This window comes from Amblyraja radiata, chromosome 5, assembly GCF_010909765.2.
Source record: "Amblyraja radiata isolate CabotCenter1 chromosome 5, sAmbRad1.1.pri, whole genome shotgun sequence".
Classification (NCBI taxonomy): Eukaryota; Metazoa; Chordata; class Chondrichthyes; order Rajiformes; family Rajidae; genus Amblyraja; species Amblyraja radiata.
The window spans coordinates 112,159,046-112,181,718 of NC_045960.1; the positions used below are offsets into that span (position 1 = coordinate 112,159,046).

Here is a 22,673-nt window from a genome sequence, read left to right on the forward strand (position 1 = left end):
TGACAGCACCTGGCAGGGTTGCAGCATTTCTCCCACTCTGTCTGGCGTATGGGGGCCAGAGGCGCTCCAGCCCTTCCCTGTAATACTCCGTTGGCACCGGAAGGGAGCAAGGACCCGGAGTCACTAGCAGGTGCAGTCTGTTTGATAAATGATGATAACAACAGAGCACCGATCTGCAGCTAGTCTCGGTTTGGCTGCTAAAGGGAGCAGCCTGACTACTCCAAGTCGGGTCATAGCCAAGTCTTGGGACATCTATGCCAGATATGATTGGGGTTTGTCCCAATTAGAACATCTGGTGAATCAAATTATAACACAAGGAATGCTCCGTCTTACGAAGGCATGTCAGGCCTGGTTCAGGGTTGCAAATTTTCCTCCCACTCAGATGAAAGGAGTGGTGGAGATGGTGCCAAAGTATATGTACATATGCCTGAAGCAGCTCCTGGTTCAGGGTTGCAATTTCCTCCCACTCGGTTGAACGTAGTGATGGAGATGGTGCCAAATTATATGCACACATGCCTGAGGCAGCTCCTGGTTCAGGGTTTGCATAAGTCCTCCCACTCGGATGTATGAAGTGAAGGAGACGGTGCCAAATATTATGCCCCGTATTACGGAGGCATGCACAGGCAGTTCAAGTCCTATGCCTGTAGCTGCCCTGGTTTCAAGGTTCGTATTTTCCTCCCACCCGAAAGACTAACATACTGTGTATGCGTATGGTACACCAGCTGCACAGCGGCCCAGAGGAAAGCGCTCCAGAGGGCCATTGACAACGCCCAGAGGATTGTCAGCTGCCCTCTCCTTACCTTGGAGGACTTACACAGTTCCCACTGCATCAAAAAATCCCAGAGTATTATAAAGGACATTTCCCACCCTGGACACTCCCTGTTTGAACTGTTACCGTCAGGCAGACGGTACAGATCTACAAGGACAAGGACAAACAGACTTAAAAACTGTTTTTACCCCACTGCTATAAAGGCACTAAATGTAGCCGCCAAGGAACGTAGGGGCGATACATACTAAGGGACTGTGGTACACTGTGATATCCACAGAAGGATGTAGGGTTGGGTGTTTATGCGTGCTATTTTTATGATATTTATTTTAGTTGTTTATCTTTTTTTAATATTTTACCTTGTATGTATCGTTAGCTTTTAGAAATGTTTGAATGGTGCACTGACTGGCTGACATTTTTAAATTTAGTTGTACATGGTTCATGTTACAATGACAGTAAAGAAACTATTCTATACTATCGGAGATGGTGTCACAAAATATGCTCGGTATTATGGAAGCATGCACAGACAGTCCGAGGCATACGGATATGGCAACGCCTGGTTCAGGGTGCAATTTTTCTCCCACTCCAAGAGAGTGTCAAGATCAGTATGGACTGACTACAAACATGAGCCCGAACATGACTATGTGCCGGGATCCCAGGCTTTAATGCATGATGTATGACAATCGCATGAGGAAAAGCCGTGTGCTCTTGCCTCTAAAATTGCTGCTCCCTCGGGGACGGACAAGCGGCCTGGGAACCCTGGAACGGCTGCTTCCGCACTGGAGTACAAGCCGAGTCTATCCATTCTTTCTTCATATGAAAGTCCTGACATCCCAGGAATCAGTCTGGTGAACCTTCTCTGTACTCCCTCTACGGCAAGAATGTCCTTATAGATCAATAGAGGTACAGCAGTTCCGAGGGCAATCAGTGACAAATCATCCGAGGATGAGTGGTCTGGCCAAGGACTAGAGGGGTATGTTTCTTTAGATTACAGAAAGGTTTTCCCTTTCATCATACAGCATGAGGTTTACATAGTGCAGCTTAATGAATTATAAAATTGTGACTTCGAAATAAAATAGAAAAATTAAACGAGAACTTACCGTTTGAAGTTTGATCTTTATTTTATGAGAAGTCGCGATGAGGGATTACGTGCCCTCCACTCCCGACCCTATTCTCATAAAGATCATTCGGTAGTTCTTGCCTTCAATCTTTCTATGGCTTAGGTCAGCAACTATTCTGTGGGTTCATACAGCTACTTTGAAGACTGACGCGCATACGGGCTGGCGGGCTTCTTCACGTAATCCCTCATCGCGACTTCTCATAAAATAAAGATCAAACTTCAAACGGTAAGTTCTTGTTTAATCTTTCTATTAGCTTTCTTCACTGCCTGCTGTACCTACATGCTTACTTTCAGTGACTGATGTACAAGCACACCCAGGTCTTGTCGCACCTCCCCTTTTCCTAATCTGACACCATTCAGATACATCAGTCTGAAGAAGGGTCTCGACCTGAAACCACCTTTTCCTTCTCTCCAGAGATGCTGCCTGTCTTTCTGTCTGCCAAGCAGTTCTCTATCCATGTCACTACCCTACCCCCAATACCATGTACGCTAATTTTGCACACTAATCTCTTGTGTGGACCTTGACAAAGGCTTTTTGAAAGTCCAGATACACCACATCCATTGGCTCTCCCTTATCCATTCTACTTGTTACATCCTCAGAAAATTCCAGAAGATTAGTCAAGCATGATTTCCCCTTCATAAATCCATGCTGACTTTGACCGATCCTACCACTGCTTTCCAAATGCGCTGCAATTACATCTTTAGATTAGACTAGGCTTGTATTCACGGGAGAACGTACAAACTCCGTACAGACAGCACCCCTATTTGGGATCGAACCCGGGTCTCTGGCGCCGAAAGTGCTGTAAGGGCTCTTAAAGATAGCGGAGTCAGGGGATATGGGGAGAAGGCAGGAACGGGGTACTGATTGGGGATGATCAGCCATGATCACATTGAATAGCGGTGCTGGCTCAAAGGGCCGAATGGCCTACTCCTGCACCTATTGTCTATTGTAAGGCAGCAATTCTACCGCTGCGCCACCGTGCCGCCCTAACTGATTAATTTTTGATTCATTTAATAAAATACAAGGCAGCTGGCACGTGCAAATGAAATAATTTACATTTTAAAGTGTGTGTTTTGGTACCTCAACACAAGGCATTCTTCCAGAGTAGCTGGCAGCTGTGTATCCGTAGGTGAAGTTGGCAATCAGCTTGAGACCCATCTGTCGAGCGTGGAGCAACTTTGTCAGTGCTTTGTCCTTCTTGTTGTCTTTCATGGTCTGTTTCACCATGATCCGGGTCTTCAGTATCTCAGCCAGCATTCGTGGTAACACACCTTTCCGCACAGAGGGCTGCAACAGCAATGACGGCAACACGTTAGAACAAATCATCAAAAAGAAAATCTCCAGAAAAATGTTCACTCTCAAATATTCAAACAACCGGAGGAGGTTATTGAGGCAGGGACTATCGCAGAGTTGGAAAAAAGCAATGAGACAGGTACAGGTTGAGAGAATATGGGCTAAACGCAGGCACACTGATATGATATGTGTATTCATGCCTACTATATTCCGTTGTGCTGATGCAAAGCAAGAATTTCATTGTCCTATCTGGGACACATGACAATAAACTCTCTTGACTTGAGGTGGGACATGATGGTCAGTGTGGACAAGTTGGGCTGAAGGGCCTGTTTCCATGCTGTATCACAACTTTCTTGAACACTAATGTACCAAACATAAGATCAGAAAATGCTGAAAATTGTTTGTTTAGTGTGTTTTGTAACGCGATATATAGAGGCTCCGTTAGGGAGACTCGCAGAGACATGCAGCACAAACACAGGCCCTTCGGCCCAACTAGTCCACGCCGACCAAGGGACGGCACTGTGGCGCAGCGGTAGAGTTGCTGCCTTCCAGTGTATGCAGCGCCGGAGACCCGGGTTCCATCCCGACTACGGAGTTTGTACATTCTCCCCGTGACCTGCATAGGTTTTGTCCGAGATCTTCGGTTTCCTCCCACACTCCAAAGACGTACAAGTATGTAGGTTAATTGGCTTGGTAAATGCAAAAAAAAATTGTCCCTAGTGTGTGTAGGATAGTGTTAATGTGCGGGGATCGCTGGTCACCGTGGACCCTGTGGGCCGAAGGGCCTGATTCCATGCTGTATCTCTAAACTAAACTAAGATGACCCATCTACGGTTGCCCCACCTGTCCATATCCCTCTAAATCTTTCCTATCCATGTACCTGTCTAAGTGTCCTAAACGTTGTAGTCCCTGCCTCAACTACCTCCTCTGGCAGCTCGTTCCATATACCCACCACCCTCTGTGTGGAAAAGTTGCTCCTCAAGTTCCTTATAAATCTTTTCTCTCTCAACTTCATAGCCATGTTCTCTGGTTCTCGATTCCCCTACTCTGGGTAAACAACTTTGTGCATTCACCACATCTACTCATGATTTTATGATTTTATACACCGCTATGAAGGGGAAATCATGCTTGACTAATCTGGACTTTTTTGGGAATGTAAAAAGTAGAAAGGATAAGGGAGAGCCATTGGATGTGGTGTATCTGGATTTTCAAAAAGCCTTTGACAAGGTCCCACACAAGAGATTAGTGTGCAAAATTAGAGCACATGGTATTGGGGGTAGGGTATTGACATGGATAGAGAACTGGTTGGCCGACAGGAAGCAAAAAGTAGGAATTAACGGGTCTTTTCAGAGTGGCAGGCATGACTAGTGGGGTGCCACAAGGCTCAGTGCTGGGACCCCAGTTGTTTACAATATATATTAACGATTTGGACGAGGGAATTAAATGTAACATCTCCAAGTTTGCGAATGACACAAAGCTGGGTGGCAGTGTGAGCTGCGATGAGGCTGCAGTGTGACTTGGATAGGTTGGGTGAGTGGGCAGATTCATGGCAGATGCAGTATAATGTGGATAAATGTGAGGTTATCCACTTTGGTGGCAGAAACTCAGTGGGACAGGCAGCATCTCTGGAGAGAAGGAATGGGTGACGTTTCGGATCGAAACCCTTCTTCAGATTGATGCATCTGAATTGTGACAGATTAGGAAAAAGGGGAGATGCAACGAAACCTGGGTGTGCTTGTACATCAGTCACTGAAAGTAAGCATGCAGGTAAGAAAGCTAATGACATGTTGGCCTTCATTGCGAGAGGATTTGAGTTTAGGTACAAGGTCCTACTGCAGTTGTACAGGGCCATGGTGAGACCGCACCTGGAGTATTGTGTGCAATTTTTGTCTCCTAATTTGAGGAAGGACATTATTGTTATTGAGGGAGTGCAGCGAAGGTTCACCAGGTTAATTCCCGCGGGACGGACATATGAGGAAAGAATGGGTTGACTGGGTTTGTATTCACTGAAATTTAGAAGGATGAGAGGGCATCTTATAGAAACATATAAGGACTGGACAGATTAGATGCAGGAAAAATGTTCCCGATGTTGGGGGAGTCCAGAACCAGGGGCCACACAGTTTAAGAATAAGGGGTAGGCCATTTAGGACTGAGATGGGGAAAAACGTTTTCACCCAGAGAGTTGTGAATCTGTGGAATTCTCTGCCACAGAAGGCAGTGGAGGCCGATTCACTGGAGTACTCTGGTACTGATAACCACAGTATTATTAGTATTAAAACACCTATGAAAAAGGACAGACCTTTTGGAGGTGCTGCCTCACAGCGCCAGAGACTCGGGTTCCATCCTAACTAGGGGTGCTGTCTGTACGGAGTTTGCACATTCTCTCTGTGACCGTGCATGTTTTCTCCGGGATCTCAGGTTTCCTCCGACACTCCAAAGACGTACAGGTTTGTAGGCTAATTGGTATAAATGTAAATTGTCCCTAGTGTGTATAGGATAGCGTTAGAGTGAGTGGATCGCTGGTGGGCGTGGAGTTGATGGGCCGAAGGGCTTGATGCTGCGCTGTATCTCTAAACTAAACTTAAAAACTTGGTCCACTAATTAAAGTTCTAAATTGAGGCTCGGCCAAATCTGAAGGTATTAGACAAGAGCTGGCAAAAGTTGATTGGAGTAAGTTGTTTGGGGACAAATGAACATCTGTCAAATGGGAGGCTATTAAAAAACAAAATATCGAGAGTTCAAGGTCTCCATTTTGCAGTTAAACTGAAGGGCAAGGCTGACTGGAGCAAGGAACCCTGGATGACAAGAAATATGGAGGCTCGGGTCAGAAAGGGAAAGGTGCTATGGGTCAGGTACAAAATAGAAGCATAGAAAATAGGTGCAGGAGGAGGCCATTTGGCCCTTCGAGCCAGCAGCGCCATTCATTGTGATCACGGCTGATCGTCCCCAATCAATAACCCGTGCCTGCCATCTCCCCATATCCCTTGATTCCACCAGCCCCTAGGGCTCTATCTAAAAGCCCTGTCCCACTGTACGAGTTCATTCCAAGAGCTCTCCCGAGTTTGCCCTGATTCGAACTCGGAGATTTACGGTAATGGCCGCTCGTCGGTACTCGGGGCTCTCGTGGACATTTTTCAACATGTTGAAAAATCTTCACGAGTCTTCCCAAGCTTACCTGCCGTTAGCGAGTCTTCCCGAGTACCTGCCGTTAGCGTTACGAGCCGCTAAGAGACGTCCCCAAGCTCCGACGTACCCGCTACGTTCATTCTACGTGCTTACCACGAGTTTGATTTTTTTTTAAACTCGGGAGAGCTCTTGAATGAAATCGAACAGTGGGACAGGGCTTTAACTCTCTCTTAAATCCATCCAGTGATTTGGCCTCCACTGCCCTCTGTGGCAGGGAATTCCACAAATTCACAACTCTCTGGGTGAAAAAGTTTTTTCTCACCCCAGTCTTGAATGGCCTCCCTTTTATTCTAAGATTGTGGCCCCTGGTTCTGGACTCGCCCAACATTGGAAATCGACGGAGTATAACAGATGCAGGAAGTTACTAAAGGAAATTGGGAAAGCTAGAAGATTGGGGAGAATCCAGAGTTTTTAATAAGAATGTTGAGGGGAAAAATAAAAAGAGCATTTGGAGGGAAATAGGCCACCTCGAGAAACAAGGTGGACATCAATATTTGGAGCTGCGTAAAGTTGTCAATGGCTATATTTTGATTCAGCTTTAGTTTAGTTTATTGTCACGTGTACCGAGTTACTGTACAGTGAAAAGCTTTTGTTGCGTGCGAACCAGTCAGCAGTAAGACATGTGAGGTTATCCATTTTGGTGGCAAAAACAGGAAAGCAGACTATTATCTAAATGGTGGCCGACTAGGAAAAGGGGAGATGCAGCGAGACCTGGGTGTCATGGTACACCAGTCATTGAAAGTGGGCATGCAGGTGCAGCAGGCAGTGAAGAAAGCGAATGGTATGTTAGCTTTCATAGCAAAAGGATTTGAGTATAGGAGCAGGGAGGTTCTACTGCAGTTGTACAGGGTCTTGGTGAGACCACACCTGTAGTATTGCGTACAGTTTTGGTCTCCAAATCTGAGGAAGGACATTATTGCCATAGAGGGAGTACAGAGAAGGTTCACCAGACTGATTCCTGGGATGTCAGGACTGTCTTATGAAGAAAGACTGGATAGACTTGGTTTATACTCTCTAGAATTTAGGAGATTGAGAGGGGATCTTATAGAAACTTACAAAATTCTTAAGGGGTTGGACAGGCTAGATGCAGGAAGATTGCTCCCGATGTTGGGGAAGTCCAGGACAAGGGGTCACAGCTTAAGGATAAGAGGGAAATCCTTTAAAACCGAGATGAGAAGAACTTTTTTCACACAGAGAGTGGTGAATCTCTGGAACTCCCTGCCACAGAGGGTAGTCAAGGCCAGTTCATTGGCTATATTTAAGAGGGAGTTAGATGTGGCCCTTGTGGCTAAGGGGATCAGAGGGTATGGAGAGAAGGCAGGTACGGGATACTGAGTTGGATGATCAGCCATGGTTATATTGAATGGCGGTGCAGGCTCAAAGGGCCGAATGGCCTACTCCTGCACCTAATTTCTATGTTTCTATGATTACAATCGAGCCGCCCAGTGTACAGATATAGGATAGACAATAGGTGCAGGAGTAGGCCATTCTTGGCGTGATCTTTGATTCCACCCTCTCCCTTGAGCCTCACATCCGCCATGTCATTAAAACCTCCTTCTTTCATCTCCGCAACATCGCCAAACTCAGACCCTCTCTCACACCTCCCGCTGCTGAAAGACTCATCCATGCCTTCATCTCCTCCCGACTGGACTCACTTCTCCTTGGCATCAGCTCCACCTACATCAACCGACTCCAATTGGTCTAGAACGCAGCCGCCCGACTCATCACCCACACCAAATCCAGGCATCACATCACTCCAGTCCTCAAACAACTTCACTGGCTTCCCATCTCCCACCGGATCACCTACAAAATCCTGATCCTCACCTACAAAGCCCTCCACCATCTGGCCCCCCCATATCTCACTGACCTCCTCTCCCCCTACCAACCCTCACGGTCCCTCAGATCCACATCAGCCGGTCTCCTCTCCATCCACAAGTCCAACCTCCGCAGTTTTGGGGACAGAGCCTTCTCCAGGGCAGCTCCCAGGCTCTGGAACTCCCTCCCCCAACTGATCCGCAATTCCGTGTCCCTCACCATCTTCCAGTCCCGCCTCAAGACCCATCTCTTCACCTCTGCCTATCCTTAGCCCCACGTCCCCCTCCCTTTTCATCTGTGCATTAATTGCCTCATATTGTGTTTTGAATTGTATTCTGTCTTTACTTTGTGTACTAGTCATGTCTCTACTATTTATTTCATTCCCCTTACATGTTTTTCCTCTACCTGCTAAATTTTTGTAAGGTGTCCTTGAGACTCTTGAAAGGCGCCCATAAATAAAATTTATTATTATTATTATTATTCTGCCCTTGGAGCCAGCACCACCATTCAATGTGATCATGGCTGATCATCCCCAATCAGTACCCCGTTCCTGCCTTCTCCCCATATCCCCTGACTCCGCTATCAGGCAACATCTGTGGAGAACATGGATAGGTGACGTTTCACAGAGTGCTGGAGTAACTCAGCGAGTCAGGCAGCATCTGTGGAGAACATGGAAAGGTGACGTTTCACAGAGTGCTGGAGTAACTCAGCGGGTCAGGCAGCATCTGTGGAGAACATGGATAGGTGACGTTTCACAGAGTGCTGGAGTAACTCAGCGAGTCAGGCAGCATCTGTGGAGAACATGGAAAGGTGACGTTTCACAGAGTGCTGGAGTAACTCAGCGGGTCAGGCAGCATCTGTGGAGAACATGGCCATGTTCGGGGTGGGTCCCATGTTGTTGAGTTTCTACATTTACGTAGGCTAACCTTCAATTTTTTGTGGGTGGGGGGAAAACTGGAAGAGAGGACAATAGGCGCAGGAGTAGGCCATTCGGCCCTTCGAACCAGCACCGCCATTCAATGTGATCATGGCTGATCATCCGCAATCAGTACCCCGTTCCTGCCTTCTCACCATATCCCTTGACTCCGCTATCTTTTAGAGCCCTATCTAGCTCTCTCTTGAACGCATCCAGAGAACCGGCCTCCACCGCCCTCCGAGGCTGAGGGGCAGGACAAAGCAAGGCAAGCAGAAGGAGGGGCAACTTTTTCAACAGACGGTGGTGGGTGTATGAAGTAAGCTGCCAGAGGAGGGAGCTGAGGCTGGGATTATCACAACATTTAACAGACTTTTGGACATGTACATGGATAGGACAGGTTTACAGGGATATGGACCATACGCAGGTAGGTAGGACTATTGTAGATGGGGCTAGTGCAGATGGGGCATGTTGGTCAGCATGGACAAGTTGGGCTGAAGGGTCTGTTTGCGCACTGTATGACTCTATGAGGTAATAGGTGAACACTGGTGAGGGGGGGTTTTGACAGGCAGATGGTTGGAAAAATATCTAGAGATGTAAACAGAAGGTGCGAGACAATTTGGCTTCATTTCCTTGTAGCTGTCAAATTCTTTTATAACACCTTTCCCAATGAAGGAGTAAGTAGAATTCAAATACTGGCGAATAATTAAAAATACCCTTCCGCTGGTTTTAGTTTTAATAACAGTCCCCATAAGAGAAGTGTAATTCCTACCTTAACAAAGGCCACTCCATTTGGGGAGATGGTGATATCAGTCCAGAGTTGGTGAAGCAAGTCTGAAGGCACTCTCTGGGAAGTGCAGCCAAATTTAAACTCTTCTTCTCTGTGAAAGATATAAAAAACATTATTTTCTCATCCACGATGTTTAAGTTCATGAGTTATAGACAATAGACTATAGGTGCACAAGCCCTTCGAGCCAGCACCGCCTTTCAATGTGATCATCCCCAATCACTACCCCGTTCCTGCCTTCTCCCCATATCCCCTGACTCCGCTATCTTTAAGAGCCCTATCTAGCTCTCTCTTGAAAGTATCCAGAGAACCTGCCTCCACCGCCCTCTGAGGCAGAGAATTCCACAGACTCACCACTCTCTGTGAAAAAAGTGTTTCCTCGTCTCCGTTCTAAATGGCTTACTCCTTATTCTTAAACTGTGGCCCCTGGTTCTGGACTCCCCCAACATCGGGAACATGTTTCCTGCCTCTAGTGTGTCCAAACCCTTCTAGGAGCAGAATGAGGCTATTCGGCCCATCGAGTCTACTTCCAATAATGGCTGATCTGCTTTTCCCGCTCATCTCCATTCTCCTGCCTTCTCCCCCAGGACCCGACACCGGTACTAATCAAAAACCCGTCAATTGCCACCTCAATAATATCCATTCACCTATTCTCAGTTTAGTTATATAGCATGGAAACAGGGTCTTTGGCCCACCGTGCCCACACCGACCATCGATCACCCGTTCACACTAGTTCAACGTAACCCCATTTTCTCATCCCCTCCACACACACACACACACACACTGGGGGAAAATTTTAGATGCCAATTAACCTACAAACTCACGTGTCTTTGGAATGTGGGAGGAATCCGGAGCACCCGGAAGAAACCCACGCGAGCACAGGGAGAAGGTGAAAACTGCACACAGACAATATCCGGGGACAGGATAGAACCTGTGTCTCTGGCCCTGTGAAGCAGCAACTCTGTCAGCTGCGACACAAGGCTGCCTGACTTGAGAATATTTTTTAAATAGTTTAAAACTGGAGTAATCTTGCTATTTTGGCCAACTGTTGCTGCACAATGTCTGAGGGGGTTCACAGTTCACATTAGTTCATTAGTTCATAAGTGATAGGAGAAAAATTAGGCCATTTAGCCCATTACTCCATCATTCATTCATGGCTGATCTATCTCTCCCTCCTAACCCCATTCTCCTGCCTTATCCCCATAACCCATGACACTCATACTAATCATGAAATCTGTCAATATTCGTCGTAGAATGCCACAAATTCACCACCCTCTGACTAAAGAAATTCCTCCTCATCTCCTTCCGAAAGGTACAACCTTTTATTCTAAGACTATGGCCTCTGGCCCTAGACCACACCATACAATGCACAATGATTTTAGTCATTGACTCAGTGAACCTGTGCAGTATAGAATCAGCCCCTTCGGCCCACCTTGTCCATGCCAACCAAGTTTGCAAACAGGACTACTATTTATCTGCTATTGACCTAAAGCCCTACCAACTTTGCCGCTCCATATATATATCTCAGTGGCTTTTAAAACTTGTAATTGTGTCCACTTCTATAGCTTTCTCTGGCAGCTCGTTCCAGATACGGACTTCCCTCCGAGTGAAAATATTGCCCCCTCCCTCCCCCGAGGTCTCTTTTACATCTCTCCCGTTTCATTTTATGCCTGTACCCTCTAGTTTTAGAATCCTCTACCCTGGGAAAAAGAATGTGAGCGTTCACTTTATCCATGTCCCTCATGATCTTGTATCCCTCAATAAGGTCACCCCTCAGCCTCCTACGTCCCAAAGAAAAACGTCCCAGCCTATCACTCAAGCTCGCAAGCCCAGGTAACGCCGGAGATAGACACAAAATGCCTGAGTAACTCAGCTGGACAGGCAGCATCTCTAGATAGAAGGAATTTAAGAATAAGGAGTAAGCCATTTAGAACGGAGACGAGGAAACACTTTTTTCTCACAGAGAGTGGAATTCTCTGCTTCAGAGGGCGGTGGAGGCAGGTTATCTGGATGCTTTCAAGAGAGAGCTAGACAGGGCTCTTAAAAATAGCGGAGTCGGGGATATGGGGAGAAGGCAGGAACGGGGTACTGATTGGGGATGATCAGCCATGATCACATTGAATGGCGGTGCTGGCTTGAAGGGCCGAATGGCCTACTCCTGCACCTATTGTCTATTGAATGTGTGACGTTTCGGGTCGAGACCCTTCTTCAGACTTGCCCCGAAACGTCACACATTCCTTCTCTCCAGAGATGCTGCCTGTCCCGCTGAGTTACTCCAGCATTTTGCGTCTATCTTTGGTGTAAACCAGCATCTACAGTTCCCTCCTACACAAGCCCAGGTAACATCCTGGTGAATGTCTTCTGCACCGTTCCAATCTAGTGACATCCTTGAGACGCACAGCAAAGCTCACTCACGCAAGGTGATTTTTTCCCTCCGTTACTTCATTGTAATGGTTGTTTCAAAGAGTAGAACCCTGACCAGAATACAAAATGTGCTCTTGTACTGCAGTCTGCCAAGTTAATAAATTATTTAACAGAAGGCAAGTCTGCAGCTAGGTGTCGGAGAATTCAATGTGGGGCAAGATACATTTTGGTCTGATTCAAAGGTCTTATTTGAACCAAGCTCAATCCAATTCCATTACAAAAGACAAAAGTGCCGGGGGAAACTCAGTGGATCAGTTTAATGTATTTAGAGATACAAGGTGGAAACAGGCCATTGGGCCCACCCAGTCCACGCTGACCATGATCATCCGTAAACTAGTAAACCACATGGTATATGGACACATTTAACTGTTTTGTAGTAAATGCCTACTATTTTCTGTGTGCTTAAGCAAAGCAAGAATTTCATTGTCCTATACAGGGACACATGACAATAAACTCACTTGAACTTGAACTTGAACTATCCTACACATTAGGGTCAATTTACAGAAGCCAATTAACCTACAAACCTGCACATCTCTGGGATGTGGGAGGAATCTGGAGCACCTGGAGAAAGCCCACGCGGTCACGGGGAGAAAGTGCAAACTCGATACAGATGCACAAAATTTTTCGTGTTTGTTAAAAGTTTGTTTTAATGTTCTCCGGTTTGTCTTATGTGGGGGGAGGGGGAGGGGGAGGGGATCGGAGGAAACTTTTTTTCAGGTTCTTACCTTGCCGGAGATGCGATTGATTTTTGCTTCGCATTCTCCGGGCGCTCTGCGGCCTTCGATCGATGGATCTGGAGGCCTCCTTGGACTGTTGTGGACTTAACATCGGAGCGGATCCCTTGCCTAGGATCGCTCCCACCGCGGCCTGCGGACTTACCATCAAGAGCTCGCAGTCTCGGGAGAGGCCGTGTCGGGAGCTCCAACGTCGCGGAAGGTTCGTCCAGCCCCGACGCGAGGTTCGATCGCCCGACGTGGGGGAGCTGACATCCCCCCCGATGCGGGGGGTGATTGCCTCGACGCGGAGAGCCCAAACACCGCCGTCGTCCCGTCAATGGAGGCTCGAGGCCCTCGACCGCGGGAGCGCAAAGGGAAGGGACTTGAACTTTATTTCGCCTTCCATCACAGTGAGGAATGTGGAGGAGTCGCTGTGGTGGATGTTCATGTTAAAATGTGTTTTGGGTGTTCCGTTGCTTTTTATTTGTATGACTGACCTGGCAAATGAAGTTCCTCGTATGTTGCAAAACATACTTGGCTAATAAAGTACTATTCTGACTATTCAACCGCTGAGTACCTCCAGCACTTGAATGAATGAATGCATGAATAATGCAGTGAAATTCTTTGCTTGCATGCCAAGGTATGCAATAGGCACCACATAATGGGGGTCAACTTGCTATTTGCTCAAGATTCTTCTACATGTACATTTTCTCCAACCCCGATACAGTCGGTCCCAACAAACAGCACAGATGGCCACATCATTAGCAGCAAAATGTCTTACTTCCCAAGGTAGTCAGTGTTGCCCAGGCATGTGGAATAACAATAGTTGTACGCTATGATGATAGAGGGGTAGAGGGACTGGAAGTCCAAGACCAGGACAGAGTTGCTGTAGAAGCGTGACTCGGGTTCCATCACGAGAGGAATGCACTGGGGAGCTCTCATGCGGGCTCGCTGCTTGACGCTGGGGGTGACTGCGATGTAGTTCAATGGTTTGGCAAAACGCAACATCATCGACTCCACACGATACTGTGAAAACAGGAACATGTTAGTCAACGGCTACACAGTTGTGCTGCCTTACAGAGACCCGGCTTTGATCCGGACCAAGGGTGCTGTCCGTATGGAGTTTGCACTTTTTCCCTGGTCACCTCGTAGGTTTCCTCCCACACTCCAAAGACATACAGGGCGGCACAGCGGTAGTGTTGCTGCCTCACAGCGCCAGAGACCCGGCTTCCACCCTGACTACGGGTGCTGACAATAGACAATAGGTGCAGGAGTAGGCCATTTGGCCCTTCGAGCCAGCACCACCATTCAATGTGATCATGGCTGATCATCCCCAATCAGTACCCCGTTCCTGCCTTCTCCCCATATCCCCTGACTACACTATTTTTAAGAGCCCTATCTAGCTCTCTCTTGAAAGTATCCAGAGAACCGGCCTCCACCGCCCTCTGAGGCAGAGAATTCCACAGACTCACCGCTCTCTGTGAGAAAAAGTGTTTCCTCGTCTCCGTTCTAAATGGCTTACTCCTTATTCTTAAACTGTGGCCCCTGGTTCTGGACTCCCCCAACATCGGGAACATGTTTCCTGCCTCTAGCGTGTCCAAGCCCTTAACAATCTCATATGTTTCAATAAGATACCCTCTCATCCTTATAAACTCCAGAGTGTACAAGCCCAGCTGCTCCATTCTCTCCGCATATGACAGTCCCGCCATCCCGGGAATTAACCTTGTAATCTGCCTCTACAGTGTTTATACCTTCTCATCGTGGGTTTTCTCCGGGTGCTCTGGTTTCCTCCCATACGGTTAAAAGCTTTTATGGTGTGCTATCCAGTCAGCGGGAAGACTACTTGATTACAATCGAGCCATCCAGTGTACAGATACAGGATAAAGTTGATGATGATGGCTGGGCTGAACGGCCTGTTTCCACGCTGTATCTCCAAAGTCTAAAGTTTTCTTTATAGACATTTACTTCCATGACTCTCTATTCTGAATGCACCCATGGTCAGGATTAACCCCTGGGATGTAATGTTGAGCTCTATAAGGTGCTGGTCAGGCCACATTTAGTGCATTGTGAGCAATTTTGCGCACCATATCTGAGGAATGATGTGATGGCTCCGGAGAGGGTCCAGAGGAGATTTACAATAATGATCCCAGGAATGAGTGGGTCAATATATGATGAGCGTATCAGTGGGTTACCATATGATGATGGCGCTGGGCCTATATTAGAAGAATGAGGGGGGACCTCATTGAAGTGTACAGAATAGTGAAAGGCCTGGATAGAGTGGGTGTGGAGAGGATGTTTCCACTAGTGGGAGAGTCTAGGACTAGAGGTCATAGCCTCAGAATTAAAGGACGTTCCTTTAGGGATGAGATGAGGAGGAATTTCTTTAGTCAGAGAGTGGTGAATCTGTGGAATTCTTTGCCACAGAAGGATGTGGAGGCCGTCAATAGATATTTTTAAGGCAGAGATAGATAGATTCTGTGCCACCGTGTTGCCCCATTGTCTAGTGATGAGGCCTAGTGGAGACCACATGATCCTTGTACGAAACATCAGGTACAACCAAATACACCTCTACGTCCAAAGGTTCAGAATGCTGGAGTAACTCAGCGGGTCAGGCAGCATCTGTGGAGAACATGGATAGGTGACGTTTCACAGAGTGCTGGAGTAACTCAGCGGGTCAGGCAGCATCTGTGGAGAACATGGATAGGTGACATTTCACAGAATGCTGGGGTAACTCAGTGGGTCAGGCAGCATCTGTGGAGAACATGGATAGGTGACGTTTCACAGAGTGCTGGAGTAACTCAGCAGGTCAGGCAGCATCTGTGGAGAACATGGATAGGTGACATTTCACAGAATGCTGGGGTAACTCAGTGGGTCAGGCAGCATCTGTGGAGAACATGGATAGGTGACGTTTCACAGAGTGCTGGAGTAACTCAGTGGGTCAGGCAGCATCTGTGGAGAACATGGATAGGTGACGTTTCACAGAGTGCTGGAGTAACTCAGCGGGTCAGGCAGCATCTATGGAGAACATGGATAGGTGACGTTTCACAGAGTGCTGGAGTAACTCAGCGGGTCAGGCAGCATCTATGGAGAACATGGATAGGTGACGTTTCACAGAGTGCTGGAGTAACTCAGCGGGTCAGGCAGCATCTATGGAGAACATGGATAGGTGACATTTCACAGAGTGCTGGAGTAACTCAGCGGGTCAGGCAGCATCTGTGGAGAACATGGATAGGTGACGTTTGGGTCGGGACTCTTCTCCAGAGATGCTGCCTGACCCACGAGATGCTGATTTACTCCAGCACTTTGTATCTTCTTTTGCAACCCCTTGTTTCGCTGTATCTCACGGGCTCAGTACCAACAAAGGTCAGGAGCCTGTTTCAGTGCTGTACGACTCTATAACGCAGATGCTTTTCCATTGAAGCTACAGATGTTGGTTTACCAAAACAAATCCAATTGTTGGGAGAGTGGAGTTTGCAAATTCTATGCGACTGCGTGGGTTTCCGCCCACATTCCAAAGACTGTGGGTTTGTAGGTTACTTGGTCTCTGTAAATTGCCCCGTGTGTGTAGGGAGGGGATGAGAAAGTGGAAGAGCAGAACTACTTATTTGGCAGCACGGTGGCGCAGCGGTAGAACTGCTGCCTTAAGGTGCCAGAGACCTGGGTTCCATCCTGACTACTGGTGCTGTCTGTACAGAATGCGCACGTTCTCCCCGTGATCGTGTGGGTTTTCTCCGGGTGCTCCGGTTTACTCCCACACTCCAAAGACGGGCAGGATTGTAGGTTAATTAGCTTCTGTAAATTGCCCCAGGTGTGCAGAATAGAACAGATATATAAGGGTGATTGCTGGTCAGCGCGGACTTGGTGGGCCGAAGGGCCTGTTTCCATGCTGTGTCTTTCAATCACAATGTAAAAATGGAAAACTGGGATCATACCGCAAGCAGGAAGGGAGTAAACAGGCTCCAATCACTCTAACAAATAGTCCCGAAGTATAAATACAATAGACAATAGACAATAGGTGCAAGAGTAGGCCATTCGGCCCTTCGAGTCAGCACCGCCATTCATTGTGATCATGGCTGATCATCCACAATCAGTACCCCTGTTCCTGCCTTCTCCCCATATCCCCTGACTCCGCTATCTTTAAGAGTTCTATCGAACTCTCTCTTAAAAGCATCCAGAGAACCGGCCTCCACCGCCCTCTGAGGCAGAGAATTCCACAGACTCACAACTCTCTGTGTGAAAAAGTGTTTCCTCGGCTCCGTTCTAAATGGCTTACCCCTTATTCTTAAACTGTGGCCCCTGGTTCTGGACTCCCCCAACATCGGGAACATGTTTCCTGCCTCCAGCGTGTCTAAACCCTTAATAATCTTATATGTTTCAATAAGATCTCCTGCCCGTGTGCTGTGTTAGCAGCCTAAAACAATCACTAAATTCTTCTTGACGTTTTCATTCTTTAACTGTCCTCATTTCATTACTTTTACATTTTCCCACCTTAACTGCCCCTATCACCCTGTTAATCAGATGGAAAATAAACAAAGTGCTCGAGGAACTCGGCAAGTTAGCCGTCGTCACTTACTCCATCCATCTGCCAACCCCCCCCCCCCCCCCTCATCTGTATCCACCTATCACTTGCCAGGCGTTGTCCTGCCCCCCCACCCCAATACTCCACAAGTCCCATCCGAAACAGCACCTGTCCATTCCTGCCACAGATGCTGCCTGACCTGCGGAAATCCTCCAGCATTCTGCAGATGCTGGAATCCTGGGAAAAGCATAACACTGTGTGAGCATGATGAGGGGGGATCTTATAGAAACATATAAAATTATAAAAGGACAGGACAAGCTAGATGCAGGAAAAATGTTCCCAATGTTGGGCGAGTCCAGAACCAGGGGCCACAGTCTTAGAATAAAGGGGAGGCCATTTAAGACTGAGGTGAGAAAAAACTTTTTCACCCAGAGAGTTGTGAATTTGTGGAATTCCCTGCCACAGAGGGCAGTGGAGGCCAAGTCACTGGATGGATTTAAGAGAGAGATAGATAGAGCTCTGGGGGCTAGTGGAATCAAGGGATACGGGGAGACCCTTCTTCAGACTGATGTGGGGGGGGGGGGGGGGGGGGGGGGCTAAGAAGGGTCTGAAGAAGGGTCTCGACCCAAAACGTCACCTATTCTGAAGAAGGGTCTCGACCCGAAAGGTCACCTATTCTGAAGGGTCTCGACCCAAAACGTCACCTATTCCTTCGCTCCATAGATGCTGCCGCACCCGCTGAGTTTCTCCAACATTTTTGTCTACCTGTCCAATAGTCTTTAACCAATGTCCAAGGTGTCTTTAACCAAATTTGCAAATTGACATTCATCCATTGCAGCATTACAGAATTGTTCCACCAAAGGAGACTGCCATATGGCCGTGTCATGTTCATGTCAAAGGTAGACAAAAGTGCGAGAGGGCATCTATAGAGCGAAGGAAATAGGCCCGAAACGTTGCCTATTTCCTTCGCTCCATAGATGCTGCCTCACCCGCTGAGTTTCTCCATCACTTTTGGCTACCTTCGATTTTCCAGCATCTGCTGTTCCTTCTTAAACATGTTCATGTCATAGCTAATTCCATGTCAAACAATCTTGTCAAACTCTCCTCACAGCTTTCCTGTTTATCCTTTCTGTCTAATTCCTCAAGAGTTACCTCCATCCCACCGTGGACATTGTTCTTTGTCAATGGAGTGGAGCGTAGATGGGGCATGTTGGTCTGCATGGGCAAGTTAGGCCAAAGGGCTTGTTTCTGTGCTGCCTGACACTTAAGGGTCTATTTAATGTCTCCTTTTCCTATAGCTTGGTATAAATGGAGTTCTGAAGAAGGGTTTTGACCCAAAACCTTACTGCTTCCCAGAGATGCTGTCTGTCCCGCTGAGTCAATCGACAATAAGTGCAGGAGTAGGTCATTCGGCCCTTCGAGCCAGCACCGCCATTCAATGTGATCATGGCTGATCATCCCCAATCAGTACCTCGTTCCTGCCTTCTCCCCATATCCCCTGACTCCGCTATCTTTAAGAGCCCTATCTAGCTCTCTCTTGAAAGTATCCAGAGAACCTGCCTCCACCGCCCTCTGAGGCAGAGAATTCCACAGACTCATAACTCTCTGTGTGGGGAAAAAGTATTTCCTCGTCTCCGTTCTAAATGGCTTACTCCTTATTCTTCCAGCAAAATGCTAGAGTGACAAAGAGAGTCACTCCCGCATTTTGTGTGTATCGTCGGTGTAAACTAGCATCTGCAGTTCCTTCCTGCACGTTAAAATGGAGTTTTGCAGTTATCCTACAAATCCAGAGATTTGTTAATCAAATATTGTTAAACATAATGACGAGCTAACAGAATAACGACATTTCAGCCAGAGTACAATTATTCTCCATGCAATTATCAGGTACACTTTGTGTTTCATGTAGATCCAAATCTAGCAGTGTTTAAATTGGGGAAAAGTTCAACAGGGTGGAAGATAAGTTAGTGAAATTAACCGTTCTTTTAAAAAGTAAAAGTAAACATTATGCACTCAACATTCAGTGTTTATCAGCCCAAGCGTCTACTCAGATTAAAATCTGCTTCCTGTACTTTATGAAAAACTCATGATGATAATCAAATTAGTTAGAAATTGGCGCAAGGCAAATATCGCAGGGATAAGTTCAACATAAGGACATGTGATAGGAGCAGAAATAGGCCATTCGGCCAATCTAGTCAACCACCATTCAATCATGGCTGATCTATCTCTCCATCTCAACCCCATTCTCCTGCCTTCTCCCCATAACCCTTGACACCCGTACTAAGCAAGAATCTATCTGCCTAAACACATATCCATTGATTTGGCCTCCACAGCCGTCTGCGGCAATGAATTCCACCCTCTGACTAAAGTTGCCCCTCAGCTTCCTATTAAATGGTTCCCCAATCATCTTAACTCTATGTCCTCTAGTTCTCGATTCCCTCAACCCTAGGGAAAAGTCTTAGCGCATTCTCCCTATCTGTTCCCCTCACGATTTTATACCGACCCTGACCTTGGACGCTGTCACTGTGGAGTTTGGACGTTCCCCCAGTGACAGCGTGGGTTTCCAACAGGTGCTCCAGTTTAGTTTAGAGATACAGCACGGAAAAAGGCCCTTCGGCCCACCAAATCCACGCCGACTAGCGATCACACTAGTTCGATGTTATCCAGCCGTGCATCCACTCCCTACATATCTGTGGGATGTGGGAGGAAACCAGAGAACCCGGAGAAAACCCACACAGTCACAGGGAGAACGTGCAAACTCCTCATAGACAGTGCCTGTAGTCAGGATTGAACCAGTGTCTGGCACCGTAAGGCAGCAACTCTACCAGCTGCGTCTCTGTGCAGCCCGGTGCAACTTTATCCCCAGGATCGCTGTCATGATCAGTTTATTTACCAGCTGTTACCAGGCAACTGAACCATCCTATCACCAATTAAAGAGCGGTCCTGAGCTCCTATCTATCTCACTGAAGACCCTTGGACTATCTTTAATCGGACTTTACCTTGCAGTAAACGTTATTCCCTTTATCGGGTATCTGTACACTGTGAATGGCTCGTCTTTCCGCTGACTGGATAGCACACTAAAGCTTTTCACTGTACCTCGGTACACGTGTCAATAAAGTAAACATTACTTGAACATCTTTTGATGCAAGGACCGGTTTAGGGGGATATGGGCCAAATGCAGGCAGGTGGGACTAAGGTAGATGGGGCACGTTGGCCGGTGTTGAGCAAGTTGGGCCCAAGGGCCTATTTCTATGCTGTAAAACACGGTGACTCGATCCTTTCTCACCATTTTCAGACCCTTTGTGGATGAAGAATGAATTTCCAAATAATATATAATCTTGAAACATGTAAGATTATTAAGGGTTTGGACACACTAGAGGCAGGAAACATGTTCCCGATGTTGGGGGAAGTCCAGAACCAGGGGCCACTGTTTAAGAATAAGGGGTAAGCCATTTAGAATGGAGACGAGGAAACACTTCTTCACACAGAGAGTTGTGAGTCTGTGGAATTCTCTGCCTCAGAGGGCGGTGGAGGCCTGTTTTCTGGATACTTTCCAGAGAGAGCTAGATAGGGCTCTTACGGAGTCAGGGGATATGGGGAGAAGGCAGGAACGGGGTACTGATTGGGGATGATCAGCCATGATCACATTGAATGGCGGTGCTGCACCTATTGTCTATTGTCTATAAATCTAAGAGTTTTTGCTGCAGGCAAAGAATAAGTGATAAGAACAGAAATAGGCCATTCGGCCCATTCAATCATGGCTGATCTATATTTCCCTCTCAACCCCATTCTCCTGCCTTCTCCCCATAACCCCTGACACCCGTACTAATCAATAATCTATCTATCTCTGCCTTAAAGATATCCATTGACGGCCTCCAGAGCCTTCCGTGGCAGAATGTGAAAGGTAAGCATGAACCTGTGAGCCTCTGGTCAGCACATGGTAGAATAGGATGCCAAAGAGCCGTGCCAGTTCACTCGTCCTTCCGATCATATCCAACTGCTCCAGTAACTTCAGATTCCCACGCACACGGCACACATAGTGATCAATCATCTTCCACCTGTGACAGATCAGAAATGGAATTACCGTTTAGTTTAGAGATACAGCGCGGAAACAGGCCCTGCGGCCCAACGAATCGGCGCAGACCAGCGATCGCCGCGCACCAACACTATCCTACACACACTAGGGACAATTTACAATCTTCACCGAAGCCGATTAACCTACAAACCTGTACGTCTTTGGACCTCGGTACACGTGACAATAAACTAAACATTTAGTGTCTTTCTTTGACATGTCAAATACGAGACGGGACAGATTTAAGGTGAGAGAGAAAGTATTTAAAGGAGAAATATGTGACTAGTTTTTTTTTTAACATAGTGGTAGATGGCGGGAACATGCTGCCAAGGGAAGTGACAGAATCAGATCCAACAGCAACATTTAAGAGGCATTTACACAGAAACATATGCACAAGAAATTGAGGGATATGGACCACTTAGTCATAGAGTTACACAGCGTGGAAACAGGCCATTCGACTCAACTTGTCCACACCGGCCAACATTTCTCAGCTACATGTCCCACCTGCCCTCTTTTGGCCCATATCCCTCCAAACCTGTCCTATCCATATACTTGTCTAACTGTTTCTTAAACGTTGGGATAGTCCCAGCCTCAATGACCTCCTCTGGCAGCTTGTTCCATGCACCCACCACCCTTTGTGTGAAAAATATTATCCCTCAGATTCCTATTAAATCTTTCCTCCCTCACCCTAAACCTACGTCCACTGGTCCTCGATTCACCTACTCTGGGAAAGAGGCTCGGAAGAGTGCATCCACTTGTAGGCAGATGGGATTAGCTTGGATTGGCATCTTGGTTGGCACGGAGGTGATGGGTTCAAGAATCTGTTTAGTTTAGAGATACAGCGCAGAAACAGGCCCTTCAGCCCACGCCGACCAGCAATCCCCACACATTAACACTCACTACCATACACACACACGAGGGACAATTTTACATTTACACCAAGCCAATTAACCTACAAACTGGGGTAGACACAACATGCTGGAGTAACTCAGCGGGTGAGGCAGCATCTCTGGAGAGAAGGAATGGGCGATGTTTTGGGTCGAGACCCTTCTTCAGACTTATGT

At 47.2% G+C, this 22,673-nt stretch overlaps 1 protein-coding gene across 1 annotated transcript in view; it reads right to left on the minus strand.

Moving 5' to 3' along the window:
- rev3l (REV3 like, DNA directed polymerase zeta catalytic subunit) overlaps positions 1-22,673 on the minus strand; it is a 219,476-nt gene that overhangs the window by 18,844 nt on the left and 177,959 nt on the right. Inside the window, exons 22-25 of the mRNA XM_033022004.1 lie at positions 21,454-21,595; positions 13,803-14,047; positions 9,867-9,975; positions 2,968-3,174 (exon numbers count right to left, since the gene is read on the minus strand). Of these exons, the coding sequence (XP_032877895.1) occupies positions 2,968-3,174; positions 9,867-9,975; positions 13,803-14,047; positions 21,454-21,595 (703 nt within the window). The remainder of the gene's footprint in view (positions 1-2,967; positions 3,175-9,866; positions 9,976-13,802; positions 14,048-21,453; positions 21,596-22,673) is intronic.